The 17,049-nt window shown below is 51.6% G+C and overlaps 1 protein-coding gene across 2 annotated transcripts in view; it reads left to right on the top strand.

Moving 5' to 3' along the window:
* RIF1 (replication timing regulatory factor 1) overlaps window positions 1-17,049 on the top strand; it is a 234,742-nt gene that overhangs the window by 204,463 nt on the left and 13,230 nt on the right. For both annotated transcript variants that reach the window (XM_075317188.1, XM_075317189.1), the window contains exons 30-31: window positions 4,110-6,797; window positions 7,034-7,171. In XM_075317188.1, coding sequence (XP_075173303.1) covers window positions 4,110-6,797; window positions 7,034-7,171 — 2,826 coding nt within the window. The remainder of the gene's footprint in view (window positions 1-4,109; window positions 6,798-7,033; window positions 7,172-17,049) is intronic.

The raw sequence follows: 17,049 nt of genomic DNA on the forward strand, positions 1-17,049 counted from the left end.
TACGAGCCGTACCGCTATGGCGTCCGCCAATTCTGTGGTTTTGCGCAGAGCCTTGTGGTTAAAGGACTGGAAAGCAGATGCTGGTTCCAAAAAATGCTTAACCAGCTTGCCATTATCTAGAGACAGACTGTTTGGTGAGCCATTGGCTGAAATCATAAAATAGTCTAAGGGTAAGGACTCTTCCTTACCACAGCCCAGAGCAAGTAAACCTCAACAGAAAAAGTGCCAGTCGAGGTTTCGGTCCTTTCGTGGCTCGGGCAAGGCCCAATTCTCCTCGTCCAAAAGGACTCAGAAAGAACAAGGGAACTCAGATTCCTGGCGGGCTCACTCACGCCCCAGGAAAGCAAATGGAGGAACCGCTTCCAAAGCGGCTACCTCATGACTTTCGGCCTCCTCCCTCCGCATCCTCGGTCGGTGGCAGGCTCTCCCGCTTTTGCGACATTTGGCTGTCTCAGGTCAAAGACCGGTGGGTAACAGACATTCTGTCTCGCGGGTACAGAATCGAGTTCAGTTCTCGGCCTCCACTTCGGTTCTTCAGAACCTCCCCACACCCCAACCGAGCAGATGCCCTGCTGCAGGCGGTGGACTCTCTAAGAGCAGAAGGAGTCGTGATCCCTGTCCCCCCTCTCGAACGGGGGCGAGGATTTTACTCCAATCTCTTTGTGGTTCCAAAAAAGGACTGCTCCTTCCGTCCTGTTCTGGACCTAAAACTACTCAACAAGCATGTGAACGCCAGGCGGTTCCGGATGGAATCCCTCCGCTCAGTCATTGCCTCTATGTCTCAAGGAGATTTCCTAGCATCAATAGACATCAAGGATGCTTATCTCCACGTGCCGATTGCTACAGAGCACCAATGCTTCCTACGCTTCGTGATAGGAGACGACCATCTTCAGTTCGTAGCTCTGCCATTTGGTCTGGCGACAGCCCCTCGGGTGTTCACCAAGGTCATGGCGGCAGTGGTAGCAGTCTTGCACTCTCAGGGACACTCTGTGATCCCTTACTTGGACGATCTACTGGTCAAGGCACCCTCTCAAGAGGCATGCCGACTCAGCCTGAATGTTGCACTGGAGACTCTCCAGGCGTTCGGGTGGATCATCAACTTCCCAAAGTCAAATCTGTCACCGGCCCAATCACTAACGTATCTTGGCATGGAGTTTCATACTCTCTCAGCGATAGTGAAACTTCCGCTGGACAAGCAGCGGTCTCTACAGACTGGGGTGCAGGCTCTCCTTCAAAGTCAGCCGCACTCCTTAAGACGCCTCATGCACTTCCTCGGGAAGATGGTGGCGGCAATAGAGGCGGTTCCGTTTGCGCAGTTTCATCTGCGTCCACTTCAATGGGACATTCTCCGCCAATGGGACGGGAAGTCAACATCCCTGGACAGGAAGGTCTCCCTTTCCCAGACAGCCAAAGACTCTCTGCAGTGGTGGCTTCTTCCCACCTCATTATCACAGGGAAGATCCTTCCTACCACCGTCTTGGGCGGTGGTCACGACAGATGCGAGTCTGTCAGGGTGGGGAGCAGTCTTTCTCCACCACAGGGCTCAGGGTACGTGGTCTCAGCAGGAGTCCACCCTTCAGATCAATGTTCTGGAAATCAGAGCAGTGTATCTTGCCCTACTAGCCTTCCAGCAGTGGCTGGAAGGAAGGCAGATCCGAATTCAGTCGGACAACTCCACAGCGGTGGCATACATCAACCACCAAGGGGGGACACGCAGTCGGCAAACCTTCCAGGAAGTCCGGAGGATTCTGATGTGGGTGGAAGCCACAGCCTCCACCATATCCGCGGTTCACATCCCCGGCGTAGAAAACTGGGAAGCAGACTTCCTCAGTCGCCAGGGCATGGACGCAGGGGAATGGTCCCTTCACCCAGACGTGTTTCAGGAAATCTGTCGCCGCTGGGGGGTGCCGGACGTCGACCTAATGGCGTCACGGCACAACAACAAGGTCCCAACCTTCATGGCACGGTCTCGCGATCAAAGAGCGCTGGCGGCAGACGCCCTAGTGCAAGATTGGTCGCAGTTCCGGCTCCCTTATGTGTTTCCACCTCTGGCACTCCTGCCCAGAGTGCGACGCAAAATCAGATCCGATTGCAGCCGCGTCATACTTGTCGCCCCAGACTGGCCGAGGAGGGCGTGGTATCCGGATCTGTGGCAGCTCACGGTCGGCCAACCGTGGGCACTCCCAGACCGACCAGACTTACTGTCCCAAGGGCCGTTTTTCCATCGGAATTCTGCGGCCCTGAACCTGACTGTGTGGCCATTGAGTCCTGGATCCTAACGTCTTCAGGATTGTCCCAAGGGATCGTTGCCACCATGAGACAGGCTAGGAAGCCCACGTCTGCTAAGATCTACCACAGAACGTGGAGGATATTTTTATCCTGGTGCTCTGCTCAGGGAGTGTCTCCCTGGCCATTTGCATTGCCTACCTTTCTTTCTTTCCTGCAATCTGGGTTAGAAAAAGGTTTGTCGCTCGGCTCCCTTAAAGGTCAGGTCTCGGCGCTATCCGTCTTTTTTCAGAGGCGTTTGGCACGCCTTCCTAAGGTGCGCACGTTCCTACAGGGGGTTTGCCATATCGTACCCCCGTACAAGCGGCCGTTAGAGCCATGGGATCTCAACAGGGTACTAGTTGCCCTCCAGAAGCCGCCTTTCGAGCCTCTGAAGGAGGTTTCACTTTCTAGACTATCACAGAAAGTGGCTTTTCTGGTAGCGATCACATCTCTTCGGAGAGTGTCTGAGCTGGCAGCACTATCATCCAAGGCTCCCTTCCTGGTCTTCCACCAGGACAAGGTTGTGCTGCGTCTTATTCAGGAGTTTCTCCCGAAAGTGGTATCCTCTTTTCATCTTAATCAGGATATCTCTTTGCCTTCGTTTTGTCCTCATGCAGTTCATCGGTATGAGAAGGATTTACATTTGTTAGATCTGGTGAGAGCACTCAGAATCTACATTTCCCGCATGGCGCCCTTGCGCCGTTCGGATGCACTCTTTGTCCTTGTCGCTGGTAAGCGCAAAGGGTCGCAGGCTTCTAAAGCCACCCTGGCTCGATGGATCAAAGAACCAATTCTTGAAGCCTACCGTTCTGCTGGGCTTCCGGTTCCATCAGGGCTGAAGGCCCATTCTACCAGAGCCGTGGGTGCATCCTGGGCATTACGACACCAGGCTACGGCTCAACAGGTGTGCCAGGCAGCTACCTGGTCGAGTCTGCACACTTTCACCAAACATTATCAGGTGCATACCTATGCTTCGGCGGACGCCAGCCTAGGTAGAAGAGTCCTGCAGGCGGCAGTTGCCTCCCCGTAGGGGAGGGCTGTCTTGCAGCTCTAACATGAGGTATTTCTTTACCCACCCAGGGACAGCTTTTGGACGTCCCAATCGTCTGGGTCTCCCAATAGAGCGACGAAGAAGAAGGGAATTTTGTTACTTACCGTAAATTCCTTTTCTTCTAGCTCTTATTGGGAGACCCAGCACCCGCCCTGTTGTCCTTCGGGATTGTTGGTTTGTTTGCGGGTACACATGTTGTTCATGTTGAACGGTTTTCAGTTCTCCGATGTTACTCGGAGAGAATTTGTTTAAACCAGTTATTGGCTTTCCTCCTTCTTGCTTTTGCACTAAAACTGGTGAGCCAGTGATCCCACTGGGGGTGTATAGCCAGAAGGGGAGGGGCCTTACACTTTTTAGTGTAGTTGCTTTGTGTGGCCTCCGGAGGCAGTGCTATACACCCAATCGTCTGGGTCTCCCAATAAGAGCTAGAAGAAAAGGAATTTACGGTAAGTAACAAAATTCCCTTCTTTGCCTTAGAACCTTGTTCGGATGTCTGAAGCACATCACATGTTTGTCATCCCCCTTCATATCTCCCCATGCCCTGTCTTTCCCTTTGTCTTATCCCTCTCTGATGTCATGTTGCTACTTTGTCAAAGCACCATGATTATACCGTATACAGTTTAAGGTTTGTATAAAAAAGTTGAATAAATAGTTTACAAAAAAGATTATACATTTTAATTATCTACTTTGTAGTCATTATTGCTCTTGTAAAAAGAATGAGAAGATCCTTTATGTTAAGGAGCTGCCAGTTTTGTACAGTTATTTGCAGCATGTTACTCTGTTTGTGCAGGAAGACAAAACTGAAGATATGAATACGTCTGAAGCTACAACTAAGGATGAGAAAACTGCGAGGGAAGTAATAGATGTTGAGATGTTGGAGGACGATGCCAAAACCATTGATTCTACAAACGAGGGTCAGAATGAGTCAAATATAAGCAATGGTTCTGCCTCTTCAGACTTGGTGTCAGGCACTCCTCCCTCAGCTGTGAAGAGAAGGCAATCCTTCATCACGCTAGAAAAATTTGAAAGTCCGGGAAATCGTTCACTTAGCCCTTTGGCAAACAAAAAGTTTGTCAAGTCAAAAGAAGTTATTTTGGTTCCGGATAGCCAAGAAGCTGCAGATACAACCACAAAAGACAGTGAAAATTTGGAGAAGGATGAAAGAACATCACAAACTCCAACAAAACAAAACCTAAAGAACACTTCAAAATCTGCTACTAAGAGAGAAACGAGAGCCTCGCGGGCAGCCGAACTCGCCGAAAGCCAAACTTCTACATCGCAAGATGATAACCAAAAGTCTAGCAAGGCGGCTGAGAATATCGGTGATAAGATGGAAGAAAATGACACTGTACCAGAATCTCAACCTTCACAAGGGGATGAAAAAGCTGAGGAGCTTAATAAAGGAAAAACAGTAGCCAATAACAAAGTAGACACCAAGGAAAATACACCACCAGATGCCGAAGACACAGCGCTAACGAAAGGGAACCCTCAGACGCCTACAAATCAGATAACCTTAAGACGTTCCTCCCGGAGGCAGTCTGAGGTACTAGATGCTGTGAAAAATGAGAATGAGTCTGAAAATCGAACGAAAGAAGAGCCAAAAATGACCAAAAAGACGCCGACCGCACGAGAGACTCCCAAAAAGCAACAGAGTGAGATTCTTGTAAAAAGTGAAGTTAAAGACTGGAACATTTCTAGCAATCCTGAAGACATTAGTAGCATAACTAGTAATTGCCATAAAGATGAGGAACTACCGGATTCTAATTCTAGCAAGGAAAGTCAGGAAAAAACTAACAATGGACCCCGTTATAAAACGAGACGATCTTCGCAATCCGTTGTTGTACCTGATGTGGAAAATTCGGAGTCCACTCTTACAGAAACACAGGAAGTTTCCATTAAGAAAAAGCGAAGGGGCAGGCCGCGAAGCATTGAAAGATCTGAGAAGGCTGAATTCTCTCAGGAGTCTCCGAGTGAAATAGAAGTAAGTTTGAAAAGCCCCGACGAGTCCTCCAATATCCGAGACATAGACAATAAAACATACACAGTCTCAGATTATTCTTCACGTTCAAAGGTATTAAAGTTTGAGCCAGATGATCAGCTGGACTCCAAATTAAATACAACGGAGTTCTGCAAAACCTACGACCTATCCAAAAGCGAGGTTAGCGACACCGCCACGGAAAGCTTAATGACCGAACCAACGGCGGGAGATTTCTCAACTGCAGTCTCCGACGTTTTTCAAAGCTCGCAAAGTGGTCTCCAAAATATTCATTGTTCCCATAAAAGAAGTAAGAGGATTAGAAAATCCAAGAATTGTGACTGCTGTTTTGAGTCACCAAAAGACTTAAAATCTGGAGAACCTGAAGGAAATAACCAAAAGGGGAACATGTCGACATCTATGCAGCTTAACGATACCTTCTCCATACCTTGCGCTATCAGCACACCACTAGCAAATGAGCAAGTCTTCTTCAAATCTGCCGGCGAGGTGAGATCTGATACGGAATCGGAACAAGAGCAGACGATCGCTCCTTTAAGTGACAGCAACATCGAGACTGATGAAATAACGCAAGTTTTTGTCCCAAGGAAGGAGGCTGAAGCCACCGAAACGTCATCTGAAATCATTATGGATGAAACCGTGGTGGCAGCAAGTCCAAAGGAGGCCAAGGACGAGACTGTGGTATCGGTACAGGAAAGTGTGGTAAACAACGGTGAAGATGAAGAGATGGAAGTCGCTGAAGTAAATCAGGAGACCACTAGCTGCAAAACCTTTGATGTAGCTGTAAATGATGATGAAGATAAGGAGATGGAAGTCGCTGAAGTAAATGGTGAGACTACTAGCTACAAAACGTTTGCTATAGCGGAAAATGATGGTGAAGATAAGGAGACGGAAGTCATTGAAGTAAACCAGGAGACCGCTAGCTGCAAAACATTCGATGTATCAGTAAATGATTCGCCGACAAGTAGCACTTCTGATGAAAAGCCCGAAGAGGACCTGGAAAATGGTCAGGTTATACTAGATGAGGAGGATGGTAAGGAAATAAATAATGCTGAGGCTGTCTTAGGTGGCATTAAAGATGGGGTTGAGGAAGTTGAAGAACAAACCGGTCCAGTAGATGAAACTGAGGTGGTTACAATAAACACTGATGTGAACGAAGACCCTGCCGAAACCATCGCTGAAGTCTCCGATGCTGGTGCGACCCAGATAGATGTGTTACCTGACGAAGAGAAAGTTGACGAAGAGAAAGTTGATGAAGCTGCAGCCCCAAAAACAACTGAGAAAATGGTTCTTGACGGTTTGGTTGAAGGACATTCCAACATTGATTCTCCGCCAAAAGCCAAAGGATTGACCTCTATGGTCCTGGCTAACGACAGCCCAAGTGGAAGTTTCTCTTGGTCTCCGTCTGCATCTCCTTCTACGAGTATTTTAAAGAAAGGGCTGAAGAGGCAGCAGGAAATTGAATCGCCATCTCCAATCAACAAGGTAATTTGCTTTGCTTGTGTTCAGACTGATATTTGTGTGTTTTGTCATGTCTAGTCAGGAGGGTCCATCTTACTTTTAAAAAGCTTTATGCTGGGTCTCTGGTCATGTTTGGACCTTCTTTTTAGTCTTGAAATCATTGATGGTCTTCGGAACCTTTGACACATCTTTATAATGGCACATTTTGAGGGGAAAAAAGATTGTCCCTTTCTAAAACTCCCACACACATTTTCTCGCAGATACGGAGAGTATCTTTTGCTGATCCAATATATCAGGAAGAGTTGGCGGATGATATTGATCGACGAAGCCCTGTAATAAGGAATAGCTCCTCTCCAGCTGCAAGAAGTCTAAAACTTTCATCCGGTAATCAACCAAAGGTAGGATCCGTTTTCAGTAACTTCATTTGTTAGATGGATGGTGCCCTCCTCATGATTCTAAGCATCTGCTCATTAACGTCAGTAATTTGCCTCCCCTAAAGTAGGTAAACTGCCTCCTTCCGAGTGTCCCGTTACCAGGGCGAGCTGCTCCAACTGTTTTCAAAATAAGCGTATGGTCTGATACTAAAGGCCCCATTACACGCAGATGTCGCTAGTGATCGCACCCGCCCTCGTCGTTCGTGTGTCATGGGCAAATCGCTGCCCGTGGCGCACAATATTGCCGGTACACGTCACACATACTTACCTTCCTAATGACGTTGCTGTGGCTGGCGAACAACCTTTTTTTCTTTATCGTTCCTTTGGGAGACCCAGACCTTGCGTGTTTAGCTTCTGCCTCCGGAGGACACACAAAGTACTACACTTAAAAGTGTAGCTCCTCCCTCTGAGCTTATACACCCCCTGGTGAGCAGACCCAGCCAGTTTATCGCTTTGTGTTCAGGAGGCATACATCCACACATGCATTTTTTTCCTTTTTTGGAAGAGATTAAAGAAGTGCGGGTCTACGTCTGGACCCCCGGCATGTCCCTTCTCACCCCACTGTGTCGGCGGTGTTGTAAGGTTGATTTCCAAGGCTGGAGCCTTACATGCCGTGCTCCTTCACCATCCCTCCTGGGCTCTGGCTTGAAGTGGGAGCCAGCACGGTCTCCATGCCTGGCAGGAGACCGGTCTCCATCCACAGCCCCTTGAGGATTCTGCTGGACCGGAGCACTCATCCCCAGGGACCTGGCCCTGCGTCTCAGCAGCTAAGTACCTGAGACGTTTATATGTTGGGGGTGCCTGTTCTTTATTGTATGGGGAAGAGTATGCTGAATGTATTTATTTTGGCATTTCCGGCGGGTTCTCTAGCTTTCGCCCGAGAACCGCGCCGATGGTGCCTGCGCGTCTGCCTCGCCGCTTAAATTTAGGCCCCGGCTTTGCCGGAGGCCTAGTTTCTGTTAACTACCCTCGCATGTCACTCATGCAGAAAGACAGAAACGACTCCTCCCGGCGGCCGTCCGGCACAGGGGAGGGACACTCCCCACTGCTGGGGCGTGTCTCCTCCCCTGCAGGTCTCTATGGCCCTCCAGTTCCCGCTCTCCTACAGGAACGCCCCCAAGTCCCGCCCCCTCTCTTCGCTCCGGCGGCCATTTTCTTAGGCAGAGTTCACTCTGCGCTGGGCTTTTCTGCACTCTGCATCCCTGCTGAGGTGCTGTGCATTGGGGGTCCGGGCTTCGGGATCTGGAGGGCACACAACACCGCTTCCAGCGGTCTGGTAAGCCACAGCCTGGTTGTGGACCTCTGTATATTCTCCCTGGGGTTCATTCTCTTGCAGAGCCCCGACTCCAGCAGCATGTCTCACACGAGGAGCAAGGCTCCAAAGCTTTATACTGTATGCGCTGCATGTAAGCTCCTGCTGCCTGAGCCGAACACCTATCCACATTGTGATGTCTGCTCTAACTTGGCGGTGCCACAGCCTGGAGTCTCACCCCCAGTGGTCTCTCCGGCTGCCTCTGCACCTGTGGCTGAACCCCCGGCCTGGGTTCAGCCACAGGTGCAGAGGCAGCCGGAGAGTCCTTCTCTAGGTCTATATCCCAGTCATTTGCTGAGTCCATGGGACTTTTGTCCAGGACTTTGATGAATATGCATCAGCCCTCCTCACAGGGTGCCTCTAATGCTCTTGCTAAGGGTCCTTTTGGATCCCTATCCTCTGACCTCCGTCCATCGGAGCTCACAGAGGATTCATCATCAGGTCCCAGACCCCGTCCTCCTAAGAGAAGGCGCAGGGTTTCCTCTCCCTCCTCATCCCGCGGCTCTGATTCAAGAGCTGACTCGCAGGATGAGGAGGATGCCCTTACGGGGGGCTCGGAGGCTAACTCCATGTACCCCATCGATCTCGAGGGTGACTCAGATTTTAGTGACTTGATTGCTTCTATTAATTCTGTGCTGGATCTCAATCCGCCAGTGTCAGAGGAGCAACCCTCTCTGGCAGAAAAGCACCAGTTTACCTCGCCTAAGAGAGTAAAGAGTGTGTTCTTTAACCACTCCAGTTTTCAGACCGCTGTGACCAAACCCAGGGCCTGTCCTGACAAACGCTTCCCAAAGCGTGGTTCTGATGACCGTTTTCCCTTTCCACCTGAGGTGGTCAAGGAGTGGTCTCACTCCCCAAAGGTAGACCCCCTGGTGTCTAGGCTCTCAGCCCGGACCGTTGTGTCGGTGGCTGACGGCACCTCACTTAAGGATTCCACTGACCGTCAGATTGACCTTCTGGCCAAATCTGTGTATGAAGCTGCTGGGGCCGCGTTTTCCCCGACTTTTGCAGCAGTGTGGGCTCTCAAAGCCATCTCTGCTTCTCTACAGGAGATGCATTCCCTCACCAAGGAATCTATGCCGGAGATGGTTGCCTTAACTTCTCAAGCTTCAGCTTTTTCATCTTATGCCATGTCTGCCATGCTAGAGGCTTCTCACCGCACTGCGGTGGCTTCGGCTAATTCCCTCGTTATCCGCAGGATCTTGTGGCTTCGAGAGTGGAAGGCAGATGCTTCTTCAAAGTACCACCTTGCTGGGCTCCCTTTCGCTGGTTCCCGGCTGTTCGGTGAACAGCTGGATGAAATTATTAAGGAAGCTACTGGCGGGAAGAGTACTTCCATGCCACAAACCAAGACCAGGAAACCCGCCCAGGGTAGGAATCAGTCGAGGTTTCGCTCCTTTCGTTCCTCCAACTGGTCATCCTCTAAGCCCTCCGCTTCGTCCGCTAACTCAGCTAAGGACCAGAAACCCAACTGGCGCCCAAAAGCGCGTCCGCAGAAGACCGCAGGAGGTTCTGCCACTAAGGCAGCCTCCTCGTGACTCTCTGCCCGCTCCAGCAACGTCCTTAGTCGGTGGCAGGCTCTCCCACTTTGGCGACGCTTGGTTAAAACAAGTCTCCGATCAGTGGGTGAGAGATATCATATCTCACGGCTACAGGATAGAATTCTCTTCCAGCCCGCCAAACAGATTTTTTTTCTCTCAACTCCCCCCTGCTCCAAGGCCGCCGCCTTCTCACAGGCCGTGGCATCCTTGCAGGCAAACGGAGTCATTGTACCAGTTCCCGCTCGGGAACGGTTCAGAGGTTTTTACTCAAACCTCTTCCTAGTTCCCAAAAAGGACGGTACCTTCCGGCCCATTCTGGATCTCAAGCTTCTCAACAAGCATGTTCGGGTGCGGCATTTTCGCATGGAGTCTCTGCGATCAGTCATTGCCTCAATGACCCAAGGGGATTTCCTGGCGTCCATCGACATCAGAGATGCCTATCTACATGTGCCAATTGCAGTTTCACACCAGCGTTGGTTACGTTTTGCAATAGGAGAGGATCATTTCCAATTCGTGGCTCTCCCCTTCGGGTTAGCCACGGCCCCTCGGGTATTCACCAAGGTCATGGCAGCAGTGATTGCGGTTCTGCACCTCCAGGGGTTGGCAGTGCTCCCTTACCTGGACGACCTTCTAGTCAAGGCTCCATCCAGCACAGACTGTCAGTGGAGTGTCTCGCTCACTCTCGCCACTCTAGCCCAATTTGGGTAGCTTGTCAATCTTCCCAAATCCACTCTGACTCCGACCCAGAGTCTCACGTACCTAGGGATGCAGTTTGAGACTTTGCCGGCACTTGTAAAGTTGCCCTTAGTCAAACAGCAGTCTCTCCAGCTAGCGGTGCGCTCTCTGCTGAGGCCCCGCCGTTATACCCTCAGGCGTCTGATGCAGGTGCTGGGTCAAATGGTGGCGTCCATGGAGGCTGTTCCCTTTGCCCAGTTTCATCTGCGCCCCCTGCAGCTGGACATTCTCCGCTGTTGGGACAAGCGGCCTTCCTCCTTACACAGGTTAGTGGCTCTGTCGCCACGGACCAGAAGCTCTCTTCAGTGGTGGCTTCGGCCCCTCTCCCTGTCCCAAGGGCGCTCCTTCCTGGCCCCGTCCTGGGTGATTCTCACCACGGATGCCAGTCTATCCGGCTGGGGAGCGGTATGTCTCCACCACAGAGCGCAGGGCACTTGGACTCCGTCCGAGTCAGCCCTTTCAATCAATGTGCTGGAAACCAGAGCCGTGCTTCTAGCTCTCCTAGCATTTCACCACCTGTTGGCGGGCAGGCACATTCGAGTCCAGTCAGACAACGCGACAGCGGTTGCCTACATCAATCACCAAGGCGGGACACGCAGCCGCCTGGCAATGATGGAGGTACAACGCATCCTTCAATGGGCGGAGGACTCCAAGTCCACCATATCCGCAGTCCACATCCCAGGCGTGGAAAACTGGGAGGCAGATTATCTCAGCCGTCAAACCGTGGACGGTGGCGAGTGGTCCCTGCACCCGGCAGTATTTCAGTCGATCTGCCGCAAATGGGGCACTCCGGACGTGGACCTAATGGCATCCCGTCACAACAACAAAGTTCCTGTTTTACGTGGCTCGCTCCCACGATCCTCAGACCTTCGCCGCGGACGCTCTGGTTCAAGACTGGTCCCAGTTTCGTCTGTCCTACGTGTTTCCCCCTCTAGCTCTCTTGCCCAGAGTCCTGCGCAAGATCAGAATGGAGGGCCGTCGAGTCATCCTCATTGCACCGGACTGGCCCAGTCGAGCTTGGTATCCGGACCTGCTCCAACTGTCCGTAGAGATGCCGTGGCATCTCCCGGACCGTCCAGATCTACTCTCGCAAGGTCCGTTTTTCCGCCCGAATTCTGCGGCCCTCAAATTGACGGCGTGGCTCTTGAGTCCTGGATTTTGACGGCTTCTGGTATTCCTCCTGAAGTCATCTCCACTATGACTTGGGCCCGTAAGTCTTCCTCCGCTAAGATCTATCACAGGACTTGGAAAATTTTCCTGTCCTGGTGTCGCTCTACCGGCCATCCTCCTTGGCCATTCTCTTTGCCGACCCTTCTGTCTTTTCTACAGTTCGGTCTGCAGCTAGGACTGTCCCTCAACTCTCTCAAGGGACAAGTCTCAGCTCTGTCAGTTCTGTTCCAGCGGCATCTCGCTCAGCTGGCTCAGGTCCGCACCTTCATGCAAGGCGCGTCTCACATCATTCCGCCTTATCGGCGGCCCTTGGATCCCTGGGACCTTAACTTGGTCCTCACGGTATTGCAGAAACCCCCTTTTGAGCCTCTTAGGGAGGTTTGTATCGTCTTTCTCAGAAAGTGGCCTTTCTGGTTGCCATAACTTCTCTCAGGAGAGTCTCTGATTTGGCTGCGCTCTCCTCGGAGTCACCTTTTTTATTTTTTCATCAAGACAAGGTGGTTCTCCGTCCGACTCCGGACTTTCTTCCTAAGGTGGTCTCTCCCTTCCACCTTAACCAGGACATTACCTTACCTTCCTTCTGTCCGGCCCCTGTTCATCGCTTTGAAAAAGCGCTGCATACTCTAGATCTGGTGCGTGCTCTCCGGATCTATGTGTCTCGAACCGCTGCGCTCAGGCGGTGCACCTCTCTTTTTGTGCTAACCTCAGGTCGGCGCAAGGGCCTCCCTGCTTCTAAGCAGACCTTAGCCCGTTGGATTAGATCAACTATTTCGGACGCCTACCAGAGTACTCAGGTGCCTCCCCCGCCGGGGATCAAGGCACACTCGACCAGAGCTGTCGGTGCCTCTTGGATTTTTAGGCACCAGGCTACGGCTCAACAAGTCTGTCAGGCTGCCACTTGGGCTAGCCTGCATACCTTCTCGAAGCACTACCAAGTGCATGCTCATGCTTCGGCAGATGCGAGCTTGGGCAGACGCATCCTTCAGGCGGCTGTCGCCCATTTGTGAAGTTAGGTTCTGCCTACTTCTTAGTTTTTCTGTTTATTTCCCACCCAGGGACTGCTTTGGAACGTCCCAAGGTCTGGGTCTCCCAAAGGAACGATAAAGAAAAAGAGAATTTTGTTTACTTACCGTAAATTCTTTTTCTTATAGTTCCGTATTGGGAGACCCAACACCCTCCCTGTTGGCAATTTCTTGTTCCGCGTGTTCTCACCGGCTGTTGTCATGGACAGAGTCTCCGGTTGTTCCGGCTCTTGCTCTGTTCTACTTGTGGGTGGCTATTCTCCTTCAGCTTTTGCACTAAACTGGCTGGGACTGGCTCACCAGGGGGTGTATAAGCTCAGAGGGAGGAGCTACACTTTTAAGTGTAGTACTTTGTGTGTCCTCCGGAGGCAGAAGCTAAACACCCACGGTCTGGGTCTCCCAATACGGAACTATAAGAAACAGAATTTACGGTAAGTAAACAAAATTCTCTTTTCTTCGGCGCTCCATTGGGAGACCCAGACGATTGGGTGTATAGTACTGCCTCCGGAGGCCACACAAAGCATTACACTAAAAAGTGTAAGGCCCCTCCCCTTCTGGCTATACACCCCCAGTGGGATCACTGGCTCACCAGTTTTCTGCTTTGTGCGAAGGAGGTCAGACATCCACGCATAGCTCCACTGTTTAGTCAGCAGCAGCTGCTGACTATGTCGGATGGAAGAAAAGAGGGCCCATACTAGGGCCCCCAGCATGCTCCCTTCTCACCCCACTTTATGTCGGCGGTGTTTAAGGTTGAGGTACCCATTGTGGGTACGGAGGCTGGAGCCCACATGCTGTTTTCCTTCCCCATCCCCCTGAGGGGCTCTGAGGAAGTGGGATCTTACCGGCCCCCAAGCCCTGAGGCCGGGCTCCATCCACAGACCCATGGAACCTGCTGGGTACCGTTCAGGGACAAGGCCCTGCGACATTCAGGTACTCTGTGTCTCAAACAGGCCGCGCACATTCCAGACTTGCTGGGTGTGCTAGTGCGCCGGGGACAGTAGCGCTGCGCGCTGGGGTTACAGTCACTACAGTTTTTCTGAGTGACTTTATGTGTTGGGGACTGCCGCGCCGGCCGCCCCTGGAGCGGCGGCGCGGCTGCGACTTGTAGTGCGCCGGGGACTTAGCGCCGACCGTGCTTTTACGACGGCGTCGCTTATAAATTTAGTCCCCGGCTTCTGCGGCCTAGCTCCGCTTCGTTCCCGCCCCCACCCTGTCAATCAGGGCAAGGGAGAGACGCTGTACGATTAATCAGCGCCGAGGGCTGGAGTCTTATTTACATGCTCCAGCCCTCTCACTGAGCACAGTGGGACGCAGGTTTCCCGCTCTTTGTCTGCACACGCCCAGGGCCCGCCCCTCTCCATAGGACGCCGGCAGCCATTCCTACATGCAGTCTGGCTGGAGAACGGACACAGGCTCTGGGAGACCCAGACAAGGGATTTCTGGCGACCACACACCCGCGTTAAGCGGGCGGTAAGCAGCACTTTAGTGCTGGCCCCACTAGTGCCACAGTGTTATTTTGGTGTACCTTTTTTTCTCTATACCACATATATATATATATATATATATATATATATATATATATATATATATATATATATATATATATATATATATATATATATATATATATATATATATATATATATATTGCACATATTGCACTGTAAGGTCGCTTCTTGGCTGTATACCCTATCTTGCTCTGAGGAGACGACAACATGTCATCCGCAAAACGCAAGGGTGCCAAGACACAGGCTGTAAGCGCTGCTTGTGCCGCTTGTGGGGCTGATCTACCGGCAGGTTACAATGACCCCCATTGTGTGCAATGTTCGGTCCCTGTGCCACTTCGTCAGCCGGAGTCTATGGTGGTAGTGGCCCAGGCAGAGTCGCCGGTGAACCCTGTCCCGGTGACGGGGACAGAGTTTGCAGTTTTTGCTGACAAGATGTCTGTCACTATGACAAAGATCCTAGAGACCTTGCAGGCCAGGCCAGTTACTCAGACCATGGACACTGCTGCGGCAACGTTCCCCGGTCCCCCTCAGTTGGAGTTAATCCGTGCTTCAGGGGGGTCCCAGGCATCTCAGCCTGACGGCTCTGATTCAGATGACAGTCCCAGGCAGCCTAAGCGTGCTCGCTGGGAGAGACCCTCCACGTCATCACGCGGATCAGGGTCTCAGCGAGAAGAGTCTCTACATGATGAGACAGAGGAGGGTGATCAGGAGTCTAATCCTGAAACCGCTCTCAATCTGGATACTCCTGATGGTGACGCCATGGTAAATGACCTTATAGCGGCCATCAATAGTCTATTGGAAATTTCTCCCCCTGCCCCTTCTGCAGAGGAGGCAGCTGCACAGCAGGAGAAGTTCCATTTCAGGTATCCCAAGCGTAAACTGAGTACTTTTCTGGACCACGCTGACTTCAGAGAATCAGTCCAGAAACACCATGCTTACCCAGACAAGCGTTTCTCCAAACATCTTAAGGATACACGTTATCCCTTTCCCCCTGACGTGGTCAAACGCTGGACCCAGTGTCCAAAGGTGGACCCCCCAATCTCCAGGCTTGCGGCTAGATCCATAGTTGCAGTGGAGGATGGGGCTTCACTTAAAGATGCCAATGACAGACAGATGGACCTTTTGGTTAAAGTCTGTCTATGAAGCTATCGGCGCGTCGTTTGCTCCAGCATTCGCGGCCGTGTGGGCACTCCAAGCTATTTCAGCTGGTCTGGCACAGGTGGACTCTATCATACGTCCAGCAGTGCCGCGAGTGGCGTCCCTAACCTCGCAAATGTCTGCGTTTGCGACTTACGCTATCAACGCTGTCCTGGACTCTACAAGCCGTACCTCAATGGCGTCTGCCAACTCTGTGGTTTTGCGCAGAGCCTTGTGGTTAAAGGAATGGAAAGCGGATTCTGCTTCCAAAAAATGTTTAACCAGCTTGCCACTATCTGTAGATAGACTGTTTGGTGAACAATTGGCTGAAATCATTAAACAATCCAAGGGTAAAGACTCCTCCTTACCCCAGCCCAGATCAAGCAAACCTCAACAGAGGAAGTGGCAGTCGAGGTTTCGGTCCTTTCGAGGCTCCGGCAAGACCCAATTCTCCTCGTCCAAAGGGACTCAGAAGGAGCAAAGGAGCTCAGATTCCTGGCGGGCTCACTCACGCCCCAAGAAAGCAACCGGAGGAACCGCTTCCAAGGCGGCTGCCTCATGACTTTCGGCCTCATCCCTCCGCATCCTCGGTCGGTGGCAGGCTCTCCCGCTTTTGCGACATTTGGCTGCCACAGGTCAAAGACCGGTGGGTAACAGACATTTTGTCTCACGGGTACAGGATAGAGTTCAGTTCTCGTCCTCCGCCTCGGTTCTTCAGAACCTCCCCACATCCCGACCGAGCAGATGCCCTTCTGCAGGCGGTGTGCTCACTAAAAGCAGAAGGAGTGGTGATCCCTGTTCCTCTGCAGGAACAAGGGCAAGGTTTTTACTCCAATCTCTTTGTGGTTCCAAAAAAGGACGGCTCGTTTCGTCCTGTTCTGGACCTAAAGCTGCTCAACAAGCATGTGAACGCCAGACGGTTCCGGATGGAATCCCTCCGCTCAGTCATTGCCTCAATGTCTCAAGGAGATTTCCTTGCATCAATAGACATCAAAGATGCTTATCTCCACGTGCCGATTGCTACAGAGCACCAACGTTTTCTACGTTTCGTGATAGGAGACGACCATCTCCAGTTCGTAGCTCTGCCATTTGGTCTGGCGACAGCCCCACGGGTTTTCACCAAGGTCATGGCGGCAGTGGTAGCAGTCTTGCATTCTCAGGGACATTCGGTGATCCCTTACTTAGACGATCTACTTGTCAAAGCACCCTCTCAAGAGGCATGCCAACACAGCCTGAATGTTGCGCTGGAGACTCTCCAGACTTTCGGGTGGATCATCAACTTTTCAAAGTCAAACCTGGCACCGACTCAATCACTAACGTATCTTGGCATGGAGTTTCATACTCTCTCAGCGATAGTGAAGCTTCCGCTGGACAAGCAGCGGTCACTACAGACAGGGGTGCAGTCTCTCCTTCACGG

This window comes from Anomaloglossus baeobatrachus, chromosome 7, assembly GCF_048569485.1.
Source record: "Anomaloglossus baeobatrachus isolate aAnoBae1 chromosome 7, aAnoBae1.hap1, whole genome shotgun sequence".
In the NCBI taxonomy this organism is placed as follows: domain Eukaryota; kingdom Metazoa; phylum Chordata; class Amphibia; order Anura; family Aromobatidae; genus Anomaloglossus; species Anomaloglossus baeobatrachus.